Here is a 27,749-nt window from a genome sequence, read left to right on the forward strand (position 1 = left end):
CCTTCTATCATTTATGCAAATGAGAACGCTTTGGAGTCTCCACTTCCTGGCCAAGCCAGCATAATCCACTTCCTTCGGGTTCATGTGCCCATGCAAATCCGAGCACTCCTGAATAGTCCCAGAGGGGCTGTGCCTCTCATTATTCCTGCCCCATTCTCTGGGCAGTGCGAGCATTCAGCCTATGAATGGACAAGGGTTTAATTACTCACCACATCTGTCAGACCAGATTCAACTTGAGAATGAAGGGAATCCCAGACAAGCCCAGTCGTTGCTTTGCAATGTTCGTCATGGCCGAGGTCATCCAACTCCGGCTACTAGGGACTATTTTCCCTTCCTTGTTTCATGACCCTTTTGGAAAACAGGGACTCCAGCGTTTGGAGATCCATTACGGGGCCTTTCACATTGTGTGTGGCCTTTGCACAGGTTCATTAATCTTCCTGATGATGCACTGAGCATCAGGGAGCCCTTTATTCCCCCAGGGTCACTGATGACCACTGTGCATGCCAGAAAGTTTTCCTTACTGTTTCCTGACCTACATGCTCCTCTCTCTATGTGCTTTCCTTCTTCCCCTCCCCTCGTATGTCTTCCACATGACGGATTGACTGCTCACATTACCAGGTCAGCCAGAGTTTGACATTGTAAAGGCAGACGGTCCCCGAGTAGAGGATATGCCCACAAGGAATAAGGTTGTAGTAAATTAAGCATTCCCAAGTATGTCAGCCCAGGCCTTCCAAGGAAAATCTGCATAATAACAGGTAGGAAGGAGTGTGGCCCCTGGAACCTAAGAGGCAATTCCACATAGCGAATGGGCACAGTCCTGCCTTCCCTTCCTGTGTTGGTATTATTTGGGTTTAAGAGGAGGTTCTTGGTACATGCAACTCTGGAATACAAGGTACCATGGATTGCCCTGATGTTTGGGGGAGTTTGTTTTTGTTTTTGTTTTGTTTGTTAGTATAATCACAATGTTTTACAGCCATCACCTTTCTCTACTTCCAAGCATTTTCCTTATGGAAAAAGATGCTTCTGTACCTGTTAAGTAGTTACTCTCCCATTTCCCCAGCCCCTGTCTCTGTGGATTTACCTATTTTGGATATTTCATATAAATAGAATTATGTAATATGTGATCTTTTATGACTGGCTTCTTTCACTTAGCATAATGTTTTTGAGGTCTGCCATAGTGTTTTACTATGGCATTGTCTAGGGTCGGGGAAGGGTGTTTATCATTCTTACCCCACCACAGTTATTCCTCTTCCTATGTTCTTGCTCTTGGATAATGTCATTGGCGTCTATGGAAGCCTGAGCATCAGTTTGGACCTGTCTTCTTGTCTCACACCTATTATTTTCTTGTTCTATAGGTTCTGTTGATTCCACATCTGAAATTCCTAAAATCCATTCATTCTCATGTGTATTCTTAATGCTCCTGACCCTTTTCAGGAGCGGGTCATTCTCAGACACAGATGTGTCTGATCATGTCACTGCTCTGCTCAGGGCTCTTCATGGCTCCCCGCCACCTGCAGAGCAGGGTTCGAATTCTTTACCATGCTAAGGCTGTCCACCTCTGTTCCTCCACTCCCTCTGCCTCATTCCCAACCTCACCTGACACACCTTGTCTATCCAACCACACTAGACTCATGGGTCTCTGACCAAGGTTCCTGCTCACTCTTGCATGCCTTTATGTGTCCTGTCCCCTCTCCCCAAGATGTCTTATTCTTGAGTTACATGAATTGGCTCGTGGTTTACCCTGTTCTTCTTGGACGACTCAGGAATCCTCCCAACTGCAGGATCCATTTCTCCTTTGCCATCTACTGCATTTTACCTTATCTCCCTCTCTGATGTGCTAATCAGGATAAATTCCTCCTTTCTTTCTAATCCCATGGCTTTTTGCTGATCATAATACTTACTTATTCCAGCCAGTCTTTAATAAGGGTCTTTATAAAGCTCCATCCCTTCCCCCACTGAACTCTGATCTTTCTGGGCACAGAAATCTTACCTTCCTCATTCGGTAGCATCTCTAACACCAACCACTGTGTAGGTCAGTAATGGCGAACCTATGACACACGTATCAGAGGTGACACGCGAACTCATTTTTTTGGTTGATTTTTCTTTGTTAAATGGCATTTAAATATATAAAATAAATATCAGAAATATAAATCTTTGTTTTACTATGGTTGCAAATATCAAAACATTTCTATATGTGACACGGCACCAGAGTTAAGTTAGGGTTTTTCAAAATGCTGACACGCCGAGCTCAAAAGGTTCGCCATCACTGGTGTAGGTCCTCAATAAGTATTTTGCTGAATTGTTTTAATTTCATTCTCCAAAGATAAAAGTGTGGGCATGTAAGGAGCCCTAAGTCACGGAGAGAACCCGCCTGATGCAAAGTATTAAGGACTAACATTTAAAAACAAAATTATTTTAATTTTCTATTGAATTTAAAATTACCTACATTGGTTTACCAGTTTCAATTAGCAGAAAATGCAACTTTGCTGGGGGGGGTTTTCCTCCTCAGATTATGTTGCTCATTACAAAACAAATCTCAAGAGTTTTACATGCAGTTGCCAAAAATCTCCTTTTTGACAAATTGCACAGGAGGCATTTGGGGATCATGTGATAGAGCTGATTGAATCTCAGCCAAGTTCTGTACCCTGATATCACTCAAAACAAAAATACAGATATAGGGCTACTACAAACTGTATCTATTTATTTTATCCAAACCTTCAAGATTCACTGTCTTTAAAAATAATCAATCAGATTCTTTCTAAATAAAATGCCACGTAAACAATGCAAATAAAACTATTTTGTTTGCTGAGAAGTAATTGAAAATCTGCAACTAATTACCAACTGGCAAGCTCTGAGCCTGCAAACAGCTGAAACACTGTGCCGATGCACTGTTTACAGCTGGGTTCCAAACTGGTTTCCCTGCACCAGCCATCCACAAGTTATTAATCAATACTTTGCCAAGTTCTCTACCTCACCTTCAAAAAATGGTAATAAACATTTGATTTTCAATATGGGCTTCATAAACAAAGCTGTTAAAACCAGGGGAGGGGTATAATTGGTTAGAACACACAAAGCCTGTTCTTGAGTTACGTGAATTGGCTCATGGTTTACCCTGTTCTTCCTAGACGACTCAGGAATCCTGAAATTTAATTGAAATTAATATTTTTGTCAGTCTGGTCATTGAGTCCCCTGTGGCACTCCACTGACATATTACATAACATTTTTAACTGACATTCCGGAGAAAAGCAGCATATATGCATGGACCACAGAGAGACAGGGATCAATGGATTTGATTTGTCCTTCCTACAAGCAGGTGACATTGAATTTATAAACGGCTCTAATCTGAGTGGTGAAATTTAAAGTGTGTATGTGCATGTGTGTAGTCTGACCCTTCCATACCTCTCAAACTCCATCTCCTATTGTTCTTCCTCTCCCCGCTGCCCTACATTCACTCTTGCTCAGTTATTGCCCTGGCTATTCAATTTTCCTGTCGTTTTTCCTCTAAATAAGTGATGGCGAACCTTTTGAGCTCGGCATGTCAGCATTTTGAAAAACCCTAACTTAACTCTGGTGCCGTGTCACACATAGAAATTTTTTGATATTTGCAACCATAGTAAAACAAAGATTTATAATTTTGATATTTATTTTATATATTTAAATGCCATTTAACAAAGAAAAATCAACCAAAAAAATGAATTCGGGTGTCACCTCTAACATGTGTGTCATAGGTTCACCATCACTGCTCTAGATCATCACTTGGCTGGCTCCTTCTTCTCATTCTTTTCCTTAATGTCACTCCTCAAAAAGGCTTACCCTGACCACCTTAGCTAATATCTTATTCTTATTCTCTTTCTTCATTTATTTACTTGATTATCGTGAAAAGCCTTTACTGGATTGGAAATTATTCAAGGACAGACACCTTATTTATCTTGTTCACTACTCTCACCTAATCCCTAAAATGGTACCTCTCACATGGCAAGTTCTCAATAAGTACTAGATGAATGGATGGGTGGATGTATGGATGGATGGATGGATGGATGGATGGATGGATGGATGGATGGATACATGGTAGATGAATGGATAGTTGGATGGGTGGATGGGTAGAAAAATGTATGGCTAGATTAGAGGGATGAATGAAGGAATAAAGAAAGTTATGTTGGTTGGGATAAGCAGCATAGTTAGGACAGAAATTTAATGTTAGGAAGGGCTTGACTCTAAAAGCAGCTCCTTCAGTAAGAAACGAGAGCCTATCCTAAATTTCAGAATTGGGGACATCTCTCTGAACTCTGGTGCATTCAGAGGTAAGAGATGGTGAGAAGTACATAATGAACTCGCAGCTTTCTCAAGACTTGTTCTTTAGAAAAATGGGTAGACTTGTCTCTGTGGCCCCAAAGGCTCGACCCACAGCCAGTAGGTGGAAATTACTAGAACACATATTGTGGCTTAATCTGAGAGAACTTTCTCACTGAGAGAAGTGCTTTGAATGGAAAATGAGTAGAGAAGTGATGTTGGTGGAAATATGTAGACACACCACACCTGACTACTCGACAAGGATGCTCATCCCAGGGGCTACTGGTATCACATGTGCTGTGGTTCTTGATGACTTCTCTGACCCCTTCCAACCCTGTAGCGCTGTGATCCATAATGATCAAAGGAAAAAGCCTGCTCAACAGTTGACAATTATTTTTAAAAGGAGAAATTCCAATGAGTTATGGATTATTCATTTTGTCCCATAAGGAGATAACTTGAAAAATGACAAAAAGGAACTCAAAGAAAAAGTTCTAGCAAATAATAAGGCAGAATTCTGAAAGTCTCTTTCCCATCTTCTGTTCCCTGGGATGCCTTCGACAGGGCGTGCTGTATTTTAGGCAAATTGTGAGCAAGGAGCCTGCATTCCCTGGGGGTGCAGGAACAGCGTGTAAGGTCTCAATCCAGCTCTGTGATCTTAACGCAGAGCCTCTATATGTGAAGCGCAGTGGTACCGCTAAAATAGAACAAGAGCACTCCATCCATGTGAAGATGACGGTCAAGGTCACTGAGACATACAGCGATCTGGCAAATTAAAGCTGTCTGTGGCTGCCTTTCCCTTCAGGACATACTTTTGAAGATAAAAAAAAAAAAGCTTAAGTTGATGATTTTCTGTTGCTGAGTCATTATTCTTGCAGTTCTTTTTGCCTTTCCTATGTATTGTTTGTTTGATACCTGACCCGTAGAATGGTTGCCTTCCTGTGGATGTGAGGGAGAGAGCTGAGATGGAGATCAGCCCCCGTAGGCAGATCTGGACATGGGTGTGTCAGCCCTCCTGCTAGCCCATAGATGTCCACAGGTCAGAATTAATATTCTGCCTGGTTAATGAAGTTGAGACTATTCACTGCCCCACAATCCAGTTCTTTCCCTCTCCAGTGACTGGGGTGAATGGGATACTGAAAATGGAATATGGGAAGGGAGTTTAGATTCCTCATTTGGTTTCTGACCAGTTTGACTCGTCGTCTCACAGAGGAGGGCTCATTTGGGCAAAGCATTCCCAGTGCTCTTCCTCCCCTCATCTAGGTGGAGCTCACTCATCTTCAAGGCCCAGCTTAAATGTTACCTTCTGTCCTGGCTCTCCCAAGCCCTCGGGCTGAATAACCACTCTTTCCTCTGTGCCCCCTCACTCTCCTCTCTGTAGTGTTGATCCGTTCATGTGATGGATTGTTCTCTGCAGACTTGGCTTTCCTCGGAGGCTGTGAGATCCTTGAGGCCGAAGGGACTGCGTTTCCTTTTTTGTTATATCTCCAGGATTCAGCACAGTCCCTGGAATGCAGTAGGTCCTCAAGGAATGCCTGATACATTGGGAAGAAAGTGACTAGACACCTGAAATATTAAAGGGAGTAACATTTTGTGGGTAGAGAGTAATCAAAACATGTGCAGTTCAGTGAGAAACTAATCTTTTCTTCCCAATACAACCTGATTCAACAGTGACAGTTTCTTTCTCTCACAAGCCACCTGGACCTTAATGGTTATTTCATTACGAGATTGTTGAGTTCACAAGATGACAGAACTGTGTTTACCTTGGACTTGGGGCTGCCCTCTATTAGGAAGCTTTCAGCAGAGCCCGAAAGTCAAGCTAGGGCATTGTGGGCAAAAAGCCAGCGGGGAAAGCCCTCCTGGATAAGAAATGCTTTATCCTCCGGTGCCTGAGTCTCGTGGAATTCAGCAGTGGCCTAGCCGAATGATCGCACGGTGAGGCCTCCACACGTTCCAAAGCCTGAACTTGCTCTGAATGGGCTCCGGATTGCCATGCTGCATGCAGTCCTTGGGGTCAGGGGCCACCCTGCTGTCAATCAGACAGGGCAGGTGGAATGTGGCCAGCTGCACCTCTGGTTGCATTTCCTGACACCTCCCTATCCCATGACGATCCGTCTTTGGCTGCTGTTTCTGCCACCTTGTCGTCTCAATGGCTTGTCGGGGGTTTCAATGAGTGTGCATGTGGAGAGCCTGTCCCCAGTCCTTGTCCCCAGTCTCCGGACAAGCTCAACTTCACTTCCTCCAGCCTTATCAAACCCTTTGTTTCCAAAATTGCTACTCAGCCACTTGGGGAGTTGAACTGGACTCCTCCTTCCCTCCATCCTCCAGCTGAAAGTAATGCGGAAAACAGTTGACCCTAGTGAGGAAGTCCTTTCTCCCCTTCCTCTCCGGTCTACCATGACTTAGATGGATAAGTTTGCAGAATTTTGTCAGCTGCATTTTTTGTACTGCGGGTGGTTGTGTGGCCCTCTCTGCTTCAAGCCCAGCTTAGAGAAACATATGGGCCCAGATTCTTCAGCGCTGCAGATATGAGACTTTCTCATGTTAAGAGATTTAACAGATGAAATATGGTTTTCTGAACCTCTTTTCATTTACCATCAAAATAACAAGTGATGTCTTGTCTTTCAACAGAGGAGCTCTTTTTACTCAGCTATGCAACGAAGAATGTGCCGTTGTCTTTGCTGTAGGTTTTCTATTTTATTTGTAAATTGTGCGTGCTGCATGCCACGGAATACTGAAAAGCCATACACCCTGGCTTGTTAGCTGACACAGAGTATGTGTGATTACAAATTGTTTGAATAACAGTGGACTATTGAACTGCCATCCAGATGTGTGTGGAGTTAACTGTGGGAATGTCCACAAAGGAGGATTATCTTTCTTGTTGCTGGGTCTAAGCCCCCCAGAAAGTTGAAACATAAGCGTGGAAGCTTCTCAAATAGAACAGTAGCTGCAAATGGCTCCTCAGAAGCAAATTAATCATTGTTTAAACTTACATGTTGCAATTAAGATTGAGTTTATTCTCCTAAAGTAAGTCAGGCAAAGAAAATACCAAACAAAACCAAAAGAAGTTGTGTCTTTGAATGGCCTTTGGAAATGGTGTAGTTGTTTATGTTTTTAGATGTCTAGAAATTCAGAACATTGTTCATTCAAAATAAGACCCTGACCATCCCAAGTCTCTCAGCCTTCTTGTGTACTTTGTCCATGTTTCCTAAACTTCCTTCCATCCTGTTTGCTATACAAAATACTACAACCATAGAATGGTTGGTATTCATAGTACTGGCCATGGGAAAACAATACAAATATTTTCTGTGAGCATTTTCTTTAAAAGATGTTTGAACCACAGTGAGATACCACTTCACACACATTGGATGGCTAAAATAAAAAAGACAATAACAAGTGTTGACAAGGATATGGAGATATCAGAAACCTCGTTCACTGCTTATGAGAATGTAAAATGGCATAGCCTACTTTGGAAAACAGTTTGGAAATTCCTTAAAATGTTAAACGTGGAGCTGCCATACGACCCAGCCTTTCCTTTCCTAGGTATATATACCCAAGAGAAGTGAAAGTGTGTGTTCACATGAAATCTTGCCATGAATATGTATAGCAGCATTATTCTTAATAGTCAAAAAGTATAATAACCCAAATGTTCATCAAATGATGAAAGGATAAATAAAATGCAGTATATGTTTCAGCCACAAAAAGAAATGAAGTACTAATACAACCTAGATCAGCGGTTCTCAAGCTGTGGGTCGCGACCCTTTTGGGGATCGAATGACCCTTTCACAGGAGTCATCTAAGACCATCGGAAAACACATATATAATTACATATTGTTTTGTGATTAATCACTATGCTTTAATTATGTTCAATTTGTGACAATGAAGATACATCCTGCATATCAGATATTTACATTATGATTCATAACAGTAGCAAAATTACAGTTATGAAGTAGCAGTGAAAATAATTTTATGGTTGGGGGTCACCACCACATGAGGAACTGCATTAAAGGGTTGTGGCATTAGGAAGGTTGAGAACCACTGACCTAGATGAACCTTGAAAACATGCTAAGTGAAAGAAGCCAGACACAACAGACCAGATGTTGTATGAGTCCATGTGTATAGAATATCCAGAATAGGGCTGGAGAGGTTGAGGGGAAAATGGAGATACTGCTAATGGGTATAGGGTTTCTTTTTGGATAAAATTTTTCTAAAATTCATAATGATAATGGCTATATAATTTGGCGAATTTACGAGAAAACCTTGAATTTATACTTTAAAATGGATAAGTTGCATGGTATATAAATTATACCTCAATAAAGCTATTTTTACAGTGAAAGCAAAATAAAGACATTTTCAGGTAAAAATAAATTTAAAGGTATTTGAATGCGATTTTTTTTTTAAGAAAAATCATGCCTCAAATTACAATATCTTCAAAAACCACAGCTGAACTTTTTTGACAGCATGAAAAAGAAGGGGAAATGGTATTAAATTTAATAGCTTATATCCTTTTTTTCCCCTAGAATGAAAGATCTGTTACTTGTTCAACGGTGTCAACACTTTCTATCTCTAGTTAGAATCTACAGCAGTAAGTTGGCATCCAGCCATCAGATACCTAGATTTACCTTTGTGCAATAAAACTCCCTTCAGCAATGCACATGGAAATATATCATTCTGAGCCCATTTTCAATCATGTAACAAACAAGTCGGAAAATATTTGTAATTATGAAACATCAACCAAGTCAGAAGAAACAAAGAAACTGATAGGAAATGGACTCTAGATTCTGTTCACACTCCACTTTCTATAGTTTAATCTGAAGAAAAATGTGGAGTTTCCTGCAGAGTGATTAATAGGCCCGTGTGGTGACATGCAGGAACTCTGAGCTTGACCTTGCAGGTAAAGGCTAACTGGTATGTTAAGTTGATTACACAATTTCCTCTAAATAAGTTGACAAGTGTTTTGCACAGTTGCCTTGACTTTTGCCCTTATAAATGCACACTTATAAATGACTTGCTTTTTCAGCTAAAGCAGTCCTTATTTTAGATGTGACATGTGTTAAGTAAACAGCCTGATAGGGAACCCAAGCTTCCCAGCCTTCATAGCCAGGCCAGATTATCAGAGCTGCTAAGGGGCCAGAGTCTGGGGAGTCTGAAACTCGGCTTTGAGATGTTGCTCTATTTGTAGGCATGGAAAAACTCAAAACTGTTTTCCTCCTTCCACTATGGTGAAGGAGACGAAAGGATTTGAGATGATAATTCCAACAAATGGCTTAAAATATTCCAGGAGTAGAGGCCGCTGAGTGGTTTTCGGTAAATGGCAACTCGACTTAATTTGAGTGTTTTATACTGATCTCCTTTCAGGATGTCAAGTCTGTAAGAATATGCAGTCTCTGATATTTCTTCAAAAATACCATGGAGAAAGGTTTCTCGTCAGCATTTCTGTCCTGTGATCATTGCACGGGTAAAAAATGTAGTCCTTTTATACTCTAGAGAATATAGTCTATTGAGATATTTTTGTTCACAGATATACCACTTTTATTTAAGGGGAACGTTACAGAACACCATTAGTAATGAACAGGAAATGTAGTTTCAGATGATCAATCAAAATGCAGCTTAGGAAAATAACTTTATTCGTAGATTTGTAAGTCAAGTGCCTCTAATGAACCTAATATATCCTAATTTGATGAGGGAAAAGAGCCTCGCTAACATGGTTGATTTATCTGGGATCGCGTGTGCATGTGTGTTCCTGAGTAAGGTAAACATGTGGAGGATGAATTGGTTTTTATTTGTTTATACAAAGATAATACCATGTACGCTCTCCACATCTAGAATATGACAAGACTTGAACTCATCTGGAAAACAGAGCACTATTAGGACTCCGAGGTTAAATTCACCATCCCACCCTCAAATCTCCAAACGTTCTTCTGAAACAATGTGCAGACCCCATCATAAATCATCTTTATTCATGTTAACTCTTACATGAGATGAACTTCGTCAGCCCAAATGCCTACTTCTTGCCAGAGATGACTCACTCAGTGATCTTTTTATGTATTTCATTATTGCCTTCTGCCGTCTATAGGTATTTGTACCACTTTCCGGAGGGCTGTGTGCTTGGGCAAGGACTGGAGCTAATCCATCCTGCCAGGTGGCTCTTCCTTGCACATTGTCTTTGCACGTTGTCCATACTCAGTAATCATGAACTATTAACAACAACATCCTTGACTCACATTGCTGAGCCATTTCACTCCCTCCCCCTGGCCTAATCCCTGTTCCTTGAGGCAGGGGGAGATTTCTCGCACTCAGCCCTCTCTGCTTGTGCAAAGTTGGGCTCTCTGGAGGTTTGCCATTAAACTCTGCATGGCAAACCCAGGATTCATGAATGTCCCACCACAGTGGGACAGTCCAAGAAGTTTCAACTGCCTCTCCATTTTCTCTCTCAAGAGAGTAACTTCTTAAAAATACAAAATAAATACTTCTGTTATATACATTGTAATCAAATATATCAGAAATAAAAAATATAGGACAGACTATAATGAACACCCTTCTTCCCAGCACAAGCATAGGAATTAATATTTTTTATACTTTCACTGATTTTTTTTTAGCGGGAAAGGAAGGGAGAGAGAGAGAAGCATTGATGTGAGAGGGAAATGTGGATCAGCTGCCTCCTGCAGGCCCCCTACAAGGGATTAAGCCCACAACCCAGGCATGTGCCAGACCAGGAATCAAACCAGCATTTTTTCAACTGTGTGCAACCAACTGAGCCACACCAGCCAGGGCAAGAATTAATATTTACAAATGCAGATGAAGCCTCCTTAAAACTTCTTTAGGCACACCAGTTGGAAGTAACTGGTCTAGACCCGTGGTTGGCAAACTGTGGCTCGCAAGCCACATGTGGCTTTTTGGCCTCTTGAGTGTGGCTCTTCTTAAGCCTTAGGAGTACCCTAATTAAGTTAATAACAGTGTACCTACCTATATAGTTTAAGTTTTAAAAATTTGGCTCTCAAAAGAAATTTCAATCATTGTACTATTGATATTTGGCTCTGTTGACTAATGAGTTTGCCGACCACTGGTCTAGACCATTAGCTTAGACCAGGGGTGGGCAAACTTTTTGACTCGCGGGCCACAATGGGTTCTTAAACTGGACCGGAAGACCGGAACAAAAGCATGGATGGAGTGTTTGTGTGAACTAATATAAATTCAAAGTACACATCATTACATAAAAGGGTACGGTCTTTTTTTTTTTTTTTTTTTTTTTTAGTTTTATTCATTTCAAACGGGCCGGATCCGGCCCGCGGGCCGTAGTTTGCCCACGGCTGGCTTAGACTTAGCCAAGGCGAGAATTAATGGTTAGGAATACAGATAAAGCCTCCTTTCAACTTCAGGAGTTTATAAGGCCAAGTCTGCAGCACCTGGAAGACATCTAGTGAAATACTGGGACCTGCCCTGTGAGAGGAAAGAGACATGATATGCTCCTGGGGGAAGAACACACTCTTCCTTTGCTGGTTTGAGTCTCTTGAATTCTCAACATTGGAGCCATAGGAAATTGCTGATACTCCGTTATTGTCAAACGTCGAAAGTGACAGTTTTCTATGGTGTTTTCCTTAGCGTCCATTGTACAACATAAAAGAAAACCAAAATCAAGCTCACATCCTCTCTTGTCTAGATCATCAATTTTCCACCTTTTTCATCCCATGGCACACATAAACTAATTACTAGAATTCAGCAGTACACCAAAAACATATATTGTCTTTTTTGCCAATATGGCGAGAACATAGGTATAATTTTTATTGATTGACAAAAAAGTAATTATAGTAATTACCTATCCTTTTGCTCCAAAGTGACTTTTTTAAAAATCAGGTGCCAATAGTTGTATACTATAAGGATGCCTAGTACCAAGAATTAGCCAATCAGACACAACATTATTATGTGACATGACCTATAAGATACAACTCTATTGTATCACCTGTATATTTAGGGCATTCACACCAGATGGCTGTTGTCATTTTTTTTTTATTTGACAATTTAAGGGAAAAGAGGTCAGGTATTGCATGTTTTAAAACTTCTTGCAGCACGCCAGTTGAAAATCACTGGTCTAGACCATTAGCTTAGACTCAGAATTGACTTCCCTGCCTCGATTCTCTACCCCTCCCACTTCAACATCCACTCTCTTGCCACAAGCATGTATATGTGGTCAAACTCATACTGCCTTGCAGATTTCGTCCTCACTAGAAACTAGCAGATATCCGGGGCAGACCCAGGTTTTGTGGGATTGGAAGGTTATGCAGTTGGGATTCCCTGAGGAGGGAATGTTACATTCAAAACTAGTTATGAAAGTCAGTGTTTATTATGTCAATAAAGTTTTAAAAGTAGGCAAATACTGCAAACACCACAACATCCAGAAAATCGCATTGTTTTATTCATTAATTGCTTGACACACATTTAAAATACTTTTTTCCTATATTTTTGGCTGCATATTCTTCGGTCATTTCTTCATATAACACATTTCATAATATCATTTTCTATGATGTGAAAGAATACTTCAGTCTTTTTTCTAACATGGTCGAAAATACTGAGAGTAGTTTCTAAACTTTGCTTTATCGTTCAATATTAGTAGTTTCTAAACTTCTCTTTGCTTTATCGTTCAATATTAGTAATGTCATGTAAGTTTTTAAGAAGGTTGTCACCAAAACATCTCTCAGATTTTTCTACATATGAGCTGTAGGATTTGGATCTCCTTCCCTCCTCTCCCCCTCCCCCCCCCACCCCCTCACCCCCAAAGACTAGTTTCTGGCTCCATACATATTTTTTCTCTACCTCCCACATACTTTCAGTGCCAGGTGCTTTCAGACAAGTTCATATGACCTCTGACCCTGCCACTTCATGTCCCAAAACAAGATGAGTTGGCCGTTTCCAGCCCAGGACAGCTAGCAATAATTTAACCAAACATGGAAATGGCTGTGAAATGTATAAACATACCCTACTACATCCTAAATAAATAATCCCTAACTCAACTTTCCCTTCACTGGAACCCAAAAATGCCCACAGCCAATCCAGTGCTACCCAACCCAAGGGAGAGTCAAGTACAAAGACAGTTAAATATCTTACAAATTATGCAAGACATTTGGCCACAAGAACATATTCCTAGGGTGGCCCAAACAAGTGAGGGACTGACCCTTTAAGCCAGTGGTTCTCAACCTGTGGGTCGCGACCCCTTTGGGGGTTGAACGACCCTTTCACAGGGGTCGCCTAAGAACATCAGAAAACAAATAGATAATTACATATTGTTTTTGTGATTAATCACTATGCTTTAATCATGTTCAATTTGTAACAATGAAAATACATCCTTCATACAGATATTTACATTATGATTCATAACAGTAGCAAAATTACAGTTATGAAGTAGCAGTGAAAATAATTTTATGGTTGGGGGTCACCACAACATGAGGAATTGTATTAAAGGATCATGGCATTAGGAAGGTTGAAAACCACTGCTCTAAGCGATCAGGGTGCTGAGAAGTTGCATTCACTTCACAGGAAACTTGCTCAAAGTCACCTGGGTAGCGAGTAACAGAGCTAAGATGTGAACCCATCTTAGTGGCCCAGCTCTTATCTATTCAGTTATGTTAACTAGCATCTCATTTTATGAAACCTTTTCCTTCCCTGTCCCAGCTTGGCACTCAGCATCTAGCCTTTGGTCAGTATTTGCTACACCCACAAATATAGGCATTCAGATCCTGAAACAGATTTGCTATATTCCTGAGCACCCTTGGGCCAACTCCCGCTAAGACTCTGGAATCTAAGGTCTGTTTGAAACAAATGTTATCATGGTAGAGAATGTCCAATGACTGTGCATTCGACATTGCTCACCACCTCTTCTCCACTCATGTTTCAAAAGTCATATTCCTCCTGCTCCAGCTAGGAACATTTCCCAGTCTACCCCAAGGATTGATAGATACAGTGCAATCTTCTGCATGGATCCTGGTGTCCCTGGGAGCCATCGCTGGGAAGTGGTGGGACAGTCCTAATTAGAAGGGGACCGCCAGCAGGGGCCCTGCTCTCCATGCCCTGGCACCTGCGGGAGAAAGGCCTCCTCTGATAAGCCCTCCAATGTCTACAACCCCCAGTGGTACACATGGGCGGAACTCGCTCTCACAAAACAAGTGTGTTTGCCAAATCAGGGCTGAAGTATCTTGCAAGGCCACTTGTTCCGGGAGAAAGACAGGATAAGGGAAGTGGCAGGAGCCGTGATAGGAAAGGAGTTTTTCACCCTAACAAGTGTGAACTGATAAGCCTGACCTGTAAGGCCAATGTTGAGGGTCCTAAGTACACCTCTCAGGCCAAAATTAGCTGAGCAAATTTGATTTGGCTTTCCGTGTTATAATGGGGAAAAATCCTGGGGAGAAAGAAAACACCGCTGGTGTTGCCACCATGGATGACAGATTTGACCACAAGTTTTCCTACTTAATGAGTGAAGGGAATAATCTTTCTAGCATGCCTGACACCGTGATAAAACTATAATAATAATAATAATACTTCAGTCCTTACCATGCCCCAGTCCCTGAGCTGAGTGTTTCCATTGCTTCTTTCATTCGAGCCTCGCAAGAGCTGTATGAGGCTGTTCCCACTTACAGGTGAAGAAAATGGGACTCAGAGAGACCCAGCCATATACCCAACCCAGACACACAGCCAGCAAGTGGTGGAGGCCAGATCTGAACCAAGGCAGCCAGACGTGGGAGGACGCATACTTATCGACTCCCTTACACATGGACAAGTCCATCTCATCCTGTCCGTGTCTTCCTGCTCAGGACTCACCCTGCCTCTCCGAACAGTTCCCATATAAAGGGATGGGGGGCTTTGAAAAACCCTCTGAGTGTAATTCTATAATAGCAAAGCAAACAAGGCTATTTTTATCACCTGCAACAAGTACCCTTGTTCACTACCTATTTTCTCTTAGGGTGCCTAGAGTAAAACATAAGAAAATCGGTAAGGAGAGAAATAACTGTATTGATCCCTGAAGGCCTTGGTACGTGCTGGATTCCTCTCCATCCTTGCTTGGAGGCTCAGGCTGTGTAAAGGGAAGCAAAGATTGAGGGGAGCGTGGCTGCTTCCATCTGGCAAACTCAGGTTACTGGGAAGTATCTGAGGTCAAGGTGCTGCCTCCTGGGGCTGAAACAGGTTCCCTGAGTGTTACTCATACATTTAAAAATCCAGCGAGTGTGGCTCAGGTGGTTGAGCATCTACCTATGAACCAAGAGGTCCCAGGTTCGATTCTCGGTCAGGGCACGTGCCCAGGTTGCGGGCTTGATCCCCAGTGGGGAGCATGCAGGAGGCAGCCAATCAATGATTCTCTCTCATCATTGATGTTCCTATCTCTCTTTCCCTCTCCCTTCCTCTCTGCAGTAAATTAAAAACATACATTTAAAAAAAAAATCCACCAAGAAGGTTTTGGAATGTTCTCAAGAGGGGCAGCCATGTTCATGCAGCCCAGATATAGGCCAGAGTGGTAGTCTAATGCCCAGACCAAGGGCATCAGCCTGGGGCTCATAGTCACCTTGGAGAGAAGTGGTGGGCCAAGGCCAAGGTGATGAGCGGGAACCTCAAAACATACGCTCAAACTCCTCATTTTATAGAAGGAGAAACTGAGACCCAGAGACCTACTGTGAGCCATAGTGAAACCAAGTAGGATTCCTGCTAAGACACTCTTTCTACTACAGGCTGCTGACATGCCTGCGTCAGGGCAGCGTCACCCAAGCAGATGGGTACCTTCCTTAATAAATACATCCCAAATACACGTCAGAATAGTCATCTGACCTGGGGGTGCATTTGAGGGTCATACTGAGAAGACCAACTACCAAGAGTGGTTGTGCCCTTTTCCTCATGTGGTTAGATTCTCCCTACATAGCAATAAAAGAGTTATTTCAGTGAATTCTAATTTATTCCTACAGTTGGTGACTCACCTCCAGCAGTATGTGTTATCATCTTACCTGAGTCCATCTAGTTTTCTCTGGATGTCTAGTCCTCTGTAGAGGTGCAGGGAGATTGCCTAGCAAGTTCTTTATTGCTTGTTCTGAAAGCAAGCATCCTGGATGCCTATCCCTACACATGTGCTGGTATTTCTCACACATGACACTCTCAAAGGGACCTTGTTGAATTAAATACACTTGGAAAGGTTTGGGAAAAAACAAATTATTGTTCACATAAATCCATCTTTGCCAAACGAATCTTTTTTTAGCATATGCTTTTATCTTATGTACTTTAAGTATATTCTCATCAAAATCACGGAACAATAGATGAACCTCACTCAATTTATGGACGCATCCACTATATAACCCAATTAGCAAAACCAGCCTTCACGGTCAAAACAACCAAAGTGGCCTCATTATCTGACAGAGCAAGCCTGCCTTCATTTTCTCAATCTAAATAACTATGTTAATACATGTCCCTAGGACAGCCGTGGTCAAACTACGGCCCGCGGGCCGGATCCGGCCCGTTTGAAATGAATAAAACTAAAAAAAAAAAAAAAAAAAGACCGTACCCTTTTATGTAATGATGTGTACTTTGAATTTATATTAGTTCACACAAACACTCCATCCATGCTTTTGTTCCGGCCCTCCGGTCCAGTTTAAGAACCCATTGTGGCCCTCGAGTCAAAAAGTTTGCCCACCCCTGCCCTAGGACCACAGGGCACGTCCGAATTCTGTTTCTATGCTGGTGGGAAGCATGTAGGGAGGGCTCAGGTAGGTGTGTAGAGCATAGAGCTTCAAGCCTGCCTGAATTTGTCACGCGGAGGACATGAGGTGCTGCCACCATCAGTACATTTTACTGACACTGTCTTTGCTGTGTCCCCGCAAGATTTTCAGGAGAGCTGCGTTCTTTGAAAATAAGTCAGGAGATGGAAGGGGTAAAGTCATTACATTTTCAATGGGCATAAAGGATCAAAACATGCACACTTCCACCCTGCAATATACCTGAATTCAGACCATCCCAACAAGGGCCGAACACCAGGCTCCACCTTCCACGGGGCTCCGTGTAAAACAGGGAGAGACTCAACGCCCCAGCCTGGCTTTGTGGTCCTTGATTGAAGGGGTAGCTACTTTCAGCAACAGATACTTCATATTGTCTCTCAACGTGGCACTGTGGAGCCGTCCCCCACACCCCGCAACCCCCGGCCCTGGGCAAAGCCTCTTAGTGCATGGGGGAAGACAATTGAGGAAAGACAGTGGTGCGGAAGTGCTAGCATGAATCTCAGAGGATTGGCTATAGCAGATAATTCACATGGAAGTTAGGGCACTGGAGATCGGTTCTCGCAAACTCAGCTATACTCCAATTGGAAGACTTTAAGAAAAACCCCTACAGGTACCCAACAAAAGGACATTATCAGAATGTTCATTGGAGCAGCAGGAATTGGAAAGCAACATAAATGTCCATGGATAAGGGCAGGGCCAATGCAATAGAATACTAAACTGGTACACCAGTTAAATGAACCTCGCACACACGCACGTATGTGCATCTTGAACTGTTATGTTGACTCAAAAGATAATTTTCAAAGTGGAGTGTTATGTTAAAAACAGTACACGTGTGTGAAGGTACATAAGTATAAAAGCATAAATACTGGGGAAGGAGTCGCAACTGTTTTTGTAACGCGTGATCTTTTCAAAGGAGCAGCTCAGCCTCCCATGCTATTAAACTGGCTATTGTATTTCAAGAGGAAACAAAGAGACTGATTTTTGAATCTGTGTCCTGCGCACCATTCCAGTGGGAGAAAGGGCTTGAGAGTGTGGACTTGGGCTCTCGTCGGAGAGGGAAGGACACGAGCTGACCTTTCGCCCGAGGCACTCCAGCAGCCCCAGCTAGAGGTCTAAGCGCATGTCCATCTTGGACGGGGCTGAGTCTGGTTAGACGGCTTATCCCAAAGTCATCCCTGATTTTTGTTTTTAATGAAATTTGAAAAATAAAGTATGTACTTGGAGGCTCCTGTAGAAGGGCCTTAATTTGTGCTTAGGAATGCATAATTGTATCAGGGTCTCTGTAATTAGATATTGTGCAATAGAATAAAAAGCAAATACTGCTCGTTCCATGGCAACGGCAGTCTTTAGTACCTCACTATCTTTGAGATAAGGAAGGTTTCCATAGACACACATAGCACATGGGACTTTTTAACTGGCCATCCAAGAAGAAAAGGAAACTTTCCCAACTGGTTTTCCCCTATGTGAGTGCATGAACGTGTGCTTTGTTCTCTTCTTTTTCTGCCACCTCCTGGATTTGGCTTCTGCCCCCCAACTCCCCCCACACAGGCACACCCTCCTTTATCTGTCCGAAGTGTCAGTGTGGATAGTGAAGGTTCCGTGGCCCTGTAGAATAATGTCAATGCTTAAACTGGCGTTTGGTGTAAAGTGCTTATCTTTGAGGAAAGAGAAAAGAATTCATGTTGAGGTCTCTTTCTGTGTAAGGACTGAAGGAGGATTTGCTGGGAATGTGGCCTGAGTTTGGGCAGAGAGCTCTAACGTGCCAGGGTCTGGGTGGAAACACCAGACTGGAAGTCAGGAAGTGGCCTCACTCATCTCTGTGACCAGCCCCTCGCACTGCAGGCACACCGTAGGTGCTCAATAATTAACTCCCTGCTGGTTAGCTAATCATGTAGAGGGAAGACACAATGCTCAATAATTACTAAGAAAAGACCCGCAAGGTGCACCTCTGCTTCTAGACCAGAGGTCAGAAGCCTGTGGGAGCAGGTGGGTCACATAAATGTGTGGGGTAAGGCACCTCACAACAGAAAGGGGGAGGGGGGGCTGGGTCTAACTACAGCATGCATGGCCTATCTGACAGCATTCAATCGAAGCTTTGTGCAAAGACCGACTACACTAAACAAAACACTCATTTGCATTTCTGCCTAAGCAATAAGGAAAGCTAATGCCAGGACTGTGTTGTTTCGGTGAGAGATGGCCAAAGACCAAACAGCTTAAGGACCATTCCTACCAAGAGCTGGTTTTAAGCAGGACACTGTGCAGGGCCAGCCCTGGAAACACCCGACTCTTTTCTCATAAGCATAGGTGTCTGGTTGAAATCTGTTTGTATTGTTCACCAAGGACGGCCTAGAAAGGGGAAAGAATACCCAGCCAACTAGGCTGCCCCTTAGGAGGAAGGGTCAGTGGGAGGCAAGAGCAGCCCATGGGTTTGTGGTCTGCTAACACACACCTGACCTTCAAACACCTTTAAAAACCAACTGGTCAACCATTGCCTTCTGTCCAACCTGCTGCCTCCCTGGGGTAATGTCCTGGAATCTGATTAACTGCACCACCAAAAGGAAGCCTGGTTGGTTGTATGTAAACATGTTTAATACAGATCCTCTTGGCCATAGGTTTTTGCTTCAAGGACTATTGGCCCAAGTACCTCCTGTTGTTGGAACACCTGGCCTCAGATATTTGCAGGTGTTCTGCCCAAGATACACCTGGGATGCCACAGCCAGTTTTGCTCAGTGGATAGAGCATCGGCTCGCAGACTGAAGGGTCCCAGGTTCGATTCCAGTCAAGGGCCCGTACCTCAGTTGTAGCCTCGATCCCTGGCCCTGGTAGGGGTGTGTGTGGGAGGCAACCAATTGATGTGTCTCTCTCACATCGATGTTTCTCTCTGTGTGTCTCTCCCCCTCCCTTCCACACTTTCTAAAAATCACTGAAAAAAGATATATCCTCAGGTGAGGATTAACAAAGAAAAAAAGATACACCTGGGCTGAATTCTGGGAACTATTTCTTTTATCTCATTCATTTCATTAATTACATTTAATAGTATGATTGGAATTGTTAGGGCAAAACCCTTTGCAATTTAATTAGCATTGAGCAATTTTATAGGTGGCAGTGAAGTGTGCACCTTGAGAGGTTACTAAAGACATTTTAAGAGGTGAAGAGAGATAGTGACATGGAGTGAGGAGTAGAGAACGCATGTGCATTCTCTTCTAAAACATGCCAGAGACAATTAGAGGCCTTGTCTTATCTCCACATGATCCTGAGAGACAGGGAGGAGCAATCGTAAAACAAACTATTCAGACCTTCTTAGGCGTCCTGGGGGCCATTGATATCATTTAAAATATTGTTCACTTTTTCTAAAATGTATGGCCCCATTGGAGGCAATTATAGTCACCTTTGTAAATAGGATCAATAGAAGAACTAATATTGTCCATCTGTCCATTAAAATGAAGAACTGGAATAAGCATCTAGGACTCCCAAGTGCCAACTGGAGATGATGTGTTTTAGAGCGGTAGCCCAGGACAGGATGCACTGACACCACATACCTGCCAAGTATGGGGTTGATCTTTCCTCTTACTGGTTATACAGTCACTTGGACGTACTCAACCCTGTGCAGGTGGCAACTCGTGCTTCCTTGGCTCAACAATGAGTTTCCACGCTGGTAGAATAGACAGAGGTTGGGCAGCATTCTCTAATGGCTACAACTTACCTAATCCTACCCAGCATGTACCAGGCGCATCTCCTTCACTACAACTTCAGAGTTCTTTTAACTCCGAATTCAGAGAGAAGGCAGATCTCTCTTCTCAGGTTGAGACGAACCAGTCATAGTTGAGACATAGCTCTGCATAAGTAACATAGAGAACTATAAACTGGAAACAGGCATCGAGAAACCGTAATATGCAGTTATGAGGAGTTTGCCCGTGTTAATTGCCGATTCCCACCCACTGAGCTGTGGTGACACTCATGGTCAGAAGCCCCCGGGCTGAGCCCAGTCTGGCTCCAAGCACAGCCTCCTCTCCGTGGTCACCCTGACTCCATTTGGTCCTCTGGTCCTGGCCTTACTCTCCCCCCCCCCCCCCCCACGGTTCGTGCAATTTGAATTACACTATTTACCACTCTGAAACAGAATTAATGTCCTAATTACAGAGGCGTCTCCAGCTCACCAGCTGCAGTTCCTAAAAAAAAGACTCACAGATGTTGTCCGCTGCATTTCTGTTGCTCTAGCACTCTCTGGCCCTTGGGCCATTTGAGAAATCTTTGAAAATGCTGAAGGTCTGAGTCTCCCTCGGTGGGAACATTCTTTGGGAAAATGCCCACTACACATGCATTTCGTCCCCTGTTAGGGCAGCCAGGCTGTTCCAAGGCCTGCTTGCCTCAGGCAGGTGACGAACATCTTTCAGACAAAAGGCCTCCTCCACTCACTAAACCGCGAGTTGGTTTCTGTATCGAACTACCCAACCCCAATATCAGTGTATTTAGGAATAAAGAACCATGCTGCCTGGCAGATGTTCTGCTCTTTGCCTCCTTAAATTCCACTGCATGGGGGCAATGGTGTTTGGCAGTCTCTCCTTTGGGTACAGTGCAGGCTTATTTCTGGTCCTTCATTTCACTAACGTGGACCTTTTTCCCCTCACGTGTGTGTGTGTGTGTGTGTGTGTGTGTGTGTGTGTGTGTTAGAGGCCTTTAGGTTATAGACTCTGAAACCATACTTTACAAATCAATAAAATAAGACATGTGGCCTGGAAAAGGACCCCCCTCCCTCGATTTGTGGGTATATTTTACAGAAAGGTTTTTATAAATTAAGTCAGACTTAGTTATGCATTGGAGAGATCACCCTTTAAAAAGACGAGATTACATAAATAGATACTGCCCCAAGAAGATGGCAATATATGGACATTTCTACTTATACCCAGAGTGAAATGTACTGTCAGCTTACAACTTATTTTTACAAAAAGAATTCCTTCACTGGGTTTATATACGTGATAAAGAGAAAAAAAGACGAAGCTTCAATCTTTTGAATATAATAATAAAACAACCCTTAGTCCCATAGCTGAAAAGAATAAATTCCCTAAGCCACTTTTCCCAACTTTGGAAGAGGAATGAGTTGGAGTTTTGTTGTTGTTGTTGTTGGTGTGTGTGTGTGTGTGTGTGTGTGTGTGTGTGTGTGTGTGTTCCAGAGTTACTATTCTCAGAATAGTGGACAGTGTTCACATCCTAGAAAGAGTTTATTCTGCTAAAAAAAAAAAGAGAGAGAGAGAGAGAGAGCATTTTCCCTCCACAGTAAACAGCATTTTGTTGTTGAGACCAAACCTATAATTACTATTATCTAATAGTTTTATAGCATGGCATGCACTATTTGCAAGGAATTTTTTCCATCCTTTTTTTCCATCGGTCACTCAGAAATGCAATTCAGTGATGAAAATTGGCTCTTTTCCCTTAGCATGGGAAAAGAGAGTGTGCGAGGTCAAACATAAGCTCTTCCCCTCCGCCTGCCATTTATGTTCTGCCTAACTAGGAACGGAGTAAGATTATTTTCTGTGAATATATGAGAAGAATTTGATATTTTTCTTGTGGATGGAAAAGCCTCCATTTTAGCCTATTTCTATGACTGCACGGGGATCATAAAAGAGAGAGAAAACCCTCCCAGGAAGAAACCCTTCCGGTCAGAGTGAATCAGAGCATCTGAGGATTTCCGTGCATCCTTTCCAGGGTCAAGTCTAAAACTGTAACAAGAACTCTGCACACTGCACAGGTGGGAATCTAGGAGCCCGGGAGAGATGAAGCACACGAATATCTTCCCGCAAGTTGAGGTGGCCCGTCATTGCCTAACTGTGCAAGCTGGACCACCAGAGGAAACAGGGCAGGCATTCCGGTTGGGGCCCTGCCCTTTTGCCTAGACAAGGAAAACTTTGGGGGGGAAGTTGAGCCAAAAGCAAGAATGTAGACATTCCTTAGGAGGAGGCAACCAAGGGGGAAGGGACTTGTTTATGTCTCAGGAAGTTATGAGATCTCATATGTAAAACACACTCATATGTATTGTTATTACTTGATTTAACACTCCAGGGACTTAGCCCAAGCTAGCTGTGACTCTCAAGCTGCCCCGCTCATTAAAATTCCCCTTCCCATTCAGACCCCCTCCCACCATTACTGGATGTTGCCGGGCTTATTGTCCCTAAGTGGACTCCACTCAATTCAGGAATGTGCCTGTTCGCTGCTCCCAAGAAGTTTCTTTTTTTAAAAGCGTATTTTATACCTTTCCAGGGTCCGTTGTAGAAATTTTGGAAATTTCTGAAAAGTGCCAAGAAAAAACTCCACGGCGCAATGTTTCTATCACCTGCACACAGCGGCACCATTAAGACTTCAGTGACATCAAACTGTTAGTACGTTTTAAGCATCCAAAGTAATCCTGAAGATACAGAGGTGCCCAGACCCTCTCCTGGAGGGCAAAGGTCACCTCTTCTCTCTCTCTCTCTCTCGTGCCCTGGAAGCTGCCCCGCCCCTGCATTCAGGAGGCAGCTGTGTGTGTGGCATCCACAGACCTGGGTTTGTGGAGGAGGAGGAGGGCAGCTCTGGAGAATGGGGCCCAGGAAAGAGGAAATGTGTCAGTGCTGTTACTCAAACAGCAAGAATACAATATATTTCTCATTTATGACCTTTTTCTGCAATTGTCTAGAAATGTCAAAAAGGTATTCTTGAGATAGATGTCTTTGGGGCTGGGGACTGAAGCGAAGGTAACTCCATGCAGAAGACAAGCTCACCTACAATTCTGAGGCATCTCTTTAGCACCCATGACAGCAAGAGGCCTGCTTGGGAACGTGGACCTCTCAGTGAGCTAAGCCCTGGGCGCTGAGGAAGGGCTGGGGCCACGCCCTTACCTTCCGTGTTTGATGGAGGTGGGGTGTGGTTTCAGGAGGGGTGGAGGAGGAGTTGGGGTGTGGAGGATCCCAGCCCTTTAACCCACCAGGGCCTGTTCTTGGACCAAATGTCCCTGCTCCAAGCAGAGCCTCATAAACACATTACAGAACTGCCATTCGTTAATCCCCAAACAGTTTTCTGTCATTTAATTAGAAAATTCATCTTATTTTGCCTCCAGGCCTTGTAGCCTTATTGCATTTGCACATATTTCAAAATGTTTCAAGTACTGACCAGATAACATTAATGAATATATTAGATAGGCAAACAGTTTTAAACAAAAAATAATAAACATACTTGTGTGTATCTCTGTGTATATAAAAAATGTTAATTCCGTCTGGAGCCAAACAGGTAATTTTCCCTTCAGCGTTTTCTCAGTGGCTAAGACAGGTTGGCCTAGGAGCGCAGTCAGCCTGTCTGCAGACTCGGCTTGACTTGCATACCAGGGTCAGATTTTCCTCCGAAACAGACAGCGAGATGATCTGATTGGCTCGGGGCCAGGGCGTGCTCACAAGGGCTTCTTTGATGAAAGGGTTCTTGGTAAGTCCTGTACCAAAAGCAGCCTGCCACCCTCCTTTCAAAGATACCCATTTAGAGCCATTCCCAGAAAGGGAGGGTGGGGGGAACAGCAAGAAAAAGAGAGAGGGAGGGGAGGAGGGAGCGAGGGCCGAATTACCGCAGGAATAATTATGCTCCCCGGCGTGGAGAAAGGGGGAAAGTTATTACAAGTAAACTGCTGGATGCTGAAGTAGCTGGTTGGCAAGTCCGCAAGAACATAAGGAATGTGCAATTAAGCTCATTAAAACATCATCATTATGCTTATCAATCTTTTTCCAAAAGGGGTGGGGCGGAGCAGTGTGCTAAGGCATGACCGCTTTTGCAGATAAAGATCCCGGGCTACCTCGTTGCATCTCTCAAGCAGAATCAGCCCTCTGCTCCCTACAGCCCTTGCAGTGGGAAGGCTGGGCTCCACTGACTCATACCGAGGCGTGCCTGAGCCCTGGACGCGTTTCCAGGAGGCTGGCTCCTCTCCTCTCCGCTGGCATGCTTCTTGTCCATGTGATCCCCATCAGACGAGCGCATCTTTATCAAGCACCTACTACGTGCCCACCTCTGGTGTTCAGGGAAATTCAGGAATATTATATATGATGTGAGCCCCGCCCTCTGGCCACCGTTCCTTGGTTGCGGAGGTGAGACCTACATCATTCACTCATTAAGCCAAAAATATGTATTGAAAGGCAGCCATGTGGGAGCACCCTGCTAGGTGCTATGGGTTCAAGGGTGAGCAAGGAGGACACAGCCAGCCCCACCCTCACCATCTAGCAGAGAGGCCGGTAGCCCTCCGACAGTGACATCAGCAAGGCGGAATTGCTACCTGAGGGGGCTGGGAGGGGGAGGCCGGGGTTTAGTTTGAGCACAGGGTGAGGGTGGCAACCCCACATACTGCTTTCTCATTTGCCACATTAAATTTTAAGCTCCTTGAGGAAAAGCAGTGTCTCTTTTGCTTTCGCCTTTTCTGCCTTGGCTGCTGTTCTGTTTTATGGTAGTTGAACGTAATGTATTTTCATGGAAACTAGTCACATACTACAGAAGAATATAAAAAGAGAATTTAAATTACCTGTAATCTGACCACCCAAAGACACCCACTCTAGCATTTAGATATAGTTCCTTCCAAACTTTTGTTTTTATTTTTGTTTTTCACAAAATCATTTGGAGTCAGTGTTTGCTTTTTTTTTTTTACTTTTTCCACTTGACATAATGTGAGCATTTTCCGTATCATTAAATATGCCTGGAGCCATTGCTTAGAATATCTACACGGTTTAATCTTCTGTGCCCGGACATTTTGTTTGTTTACAGTTTTTCACCATTATAAATAATGTTGCCCTGGGCATGTTTCTGTGTGTAAGAATTGTCACTTACATCATCTCCCCCACAGTTATTTGCAAACAGCATTTATGCAGTAACCACCTGTAACGAAAAGGAAAGCTACATAATAGAAAGCCGGTGAACTGAGAGTTCGGTGGGGATTAGCATGAACAGGGAGGCTCATGGAGGAGGTGGACTTGCACAGGGAGGTCCAATGTCTTAGTCTGGTATTACCGCAGACTGTCTGCAAACCCGTGCCTTGCATTTTCTCTCGACATCTGTAAGGAACACGCCTTTTTCTCCCGCGGTTCGGTCCTGGCAAATTCCTTCACCCATGTGTGCACAACGCCTCGTTCAGTAATCCACAGACGTTTCCCGGCTTCAGAGTCACCAGGGCGCAGGTTAAAGAGACAGACTCCTGGTCCCCATCCCAGCCCCGCTCAATCAAAACCTATAGTGTGGGCTCCAAGAATCCGAATGTTTAAAACATGCACGCTGGTAATTCCAGTACAAGGGGTAAAGATCCCCGGATGCAGGAGGCAGTGCTGGCTGTAGCCGTGATGCTGGGCACACGCCGGTCAAGGTGTGGGCTAGACTCTGGCCCTGTCACTCACCGCCCTGTGCCCTTGGCCAAGCCTCTTTGCTTACTGAGCCTGTTTCCTCATCTGTCAGTGGAAGATAGGAACAGGAGATCCCTCCAAGTGTAGTTGTGAGAGTGAAGTGAGGTGCTAGCCCCAGCCGTGGGCGGTTTTGGATGAGTGTTTCTGGTCGTCGTTATTACTGTTCATACGTATCACTTCTCTCTAAAACATGGCGGCATGTGGGCCTCCTTCCTTAGCCTTTTGTCTTAGCTGAGACCCTGTTTTGCAAAGTGGCCTCAGAGATCAGTGTCCCTGCGAGACTGCTGCCCTGACCCCTGCCCTGCCTCTGCTGGTGCCCACTGTACTTCCCGGGGCCTCCGGGCCGCAAGAGGGGAGCTGTGATCTGATTGGTAGAAATGCATCCTTGGTCGGGAGCCAAGCTAAGCTAAGGTGGGAGGGAAGATAAGCCTGAGGAAATGCTGATGTGCGGAGGTGTGACTGGAGAAACACCAGTGCCCTCCGGACCGCAGAGAGCCGGCCGGACTTTAATTCCTGGTTTGATCAGAGTTGTGTAAAAATGGACCCCAAAGGTCTTTAGATGGAAAACTAGGTTTTAGGTTTCACATATTAGCTGTAGTTAAAGCCAAATGTTCATTCCTCTCAAATTGTGTGGGTGGATCACTTTCCTCCCACTGTTGAAGTCTTGCGTTTTTAGCTGCTAATAAACTTAATAAAATCCATTGCTGACTTCCCCCAGTGTATTAAGTCCGTTCACATGCACTGCCGAACCAGCGCAAGGGGACACCGTGTTAGCAAGTATTTTTGTTGGAAACAGACAACAGACACTGTTTGTTCATCTGCAAAATGCTTCTCAAAGAGGCATCTTTGCTGCAGTCCTGAGCGTGCGAAGAGCCTTCGCTCTCAGGAATCCTCCCAGTCAACCATAACACCTACACTGAGTGTGAAGGAATTCTGTTTCATTGGTTCAAGAAGCAAATTCAAAGGAAAGTTATGCTTTTCTGCTCCCACCGGAGCTCCCCGCCCCACCCCGCCCTCGAATTCCCAGTGCCCCTAATGGCTCCATGGTTCCCCACCGGTGGCTGATCCAACATGCTGGGGCTGCCCTGATCAGAAGAGTCAGGGTGCGTTTCCAGGGTGTAAGAGCCCCCCGTACCCTCAGAGTGCTCGGCAACTGACTGGATGCTGTAATGAAGCGAAACAAGAATGCACTTCGCGGAGTGATGAGCAGAGCGGGGCATTTTCTGGAGCCTTCTAAACCTGAGTTGCAAAGAACCAGAACTACAGAAGGGGGGTGGTGAAGATGTAAACAAGGGAAAATATGCAGAAGTCCACCCGGGGAAATAGA

General features: G+C 43.9%; 1 protein-coding gene across 5 annotated transcripts in view; it reads left to right on the forward strand.

Moving 5' to 3' along the window:
* Nucleotides 1-27,749, forward strand: part of VTI1A (vesicle transport through interaction with t-SNAREs 1A) — a 324,045-nt gene that overhangs the window by 238,858 nt on the left and 57,438 nt on the right. The window contains exon 9 of one of the 5 annotated variants that reach the window (XM_059661402.1): nucleotides 23,286-23,331. The exons of the other annotated variants lie outside the window; for them this stretch is intronic. Coding sequence (XP_059517385.1) covers nucleotides 23,286-23,316 — 31 coding nt within the window. The 3' untranslated portion in view covers nucleotides 23,317-23,331. Of the gene's footprint in view, nucleotides 1-23,285; nucleotides 23,332-27,749 lie in introns of those variants that run through there. 5 annotated transcript variants of the gene reach the window in all.

Source organism: Myotis daubentonii, chromosome 13 (genome assembly GCF_963259705.1).
Source record: "Myotis daubentonii chromosome 13, mMyoDau2.1, whole genome shotgun sequence".
NCBI lineage: Eukaryota > Metazoa > Chordata > Mammalia > Chiroptera > Vespertilionidae > Myotis > Myotis daubentonii.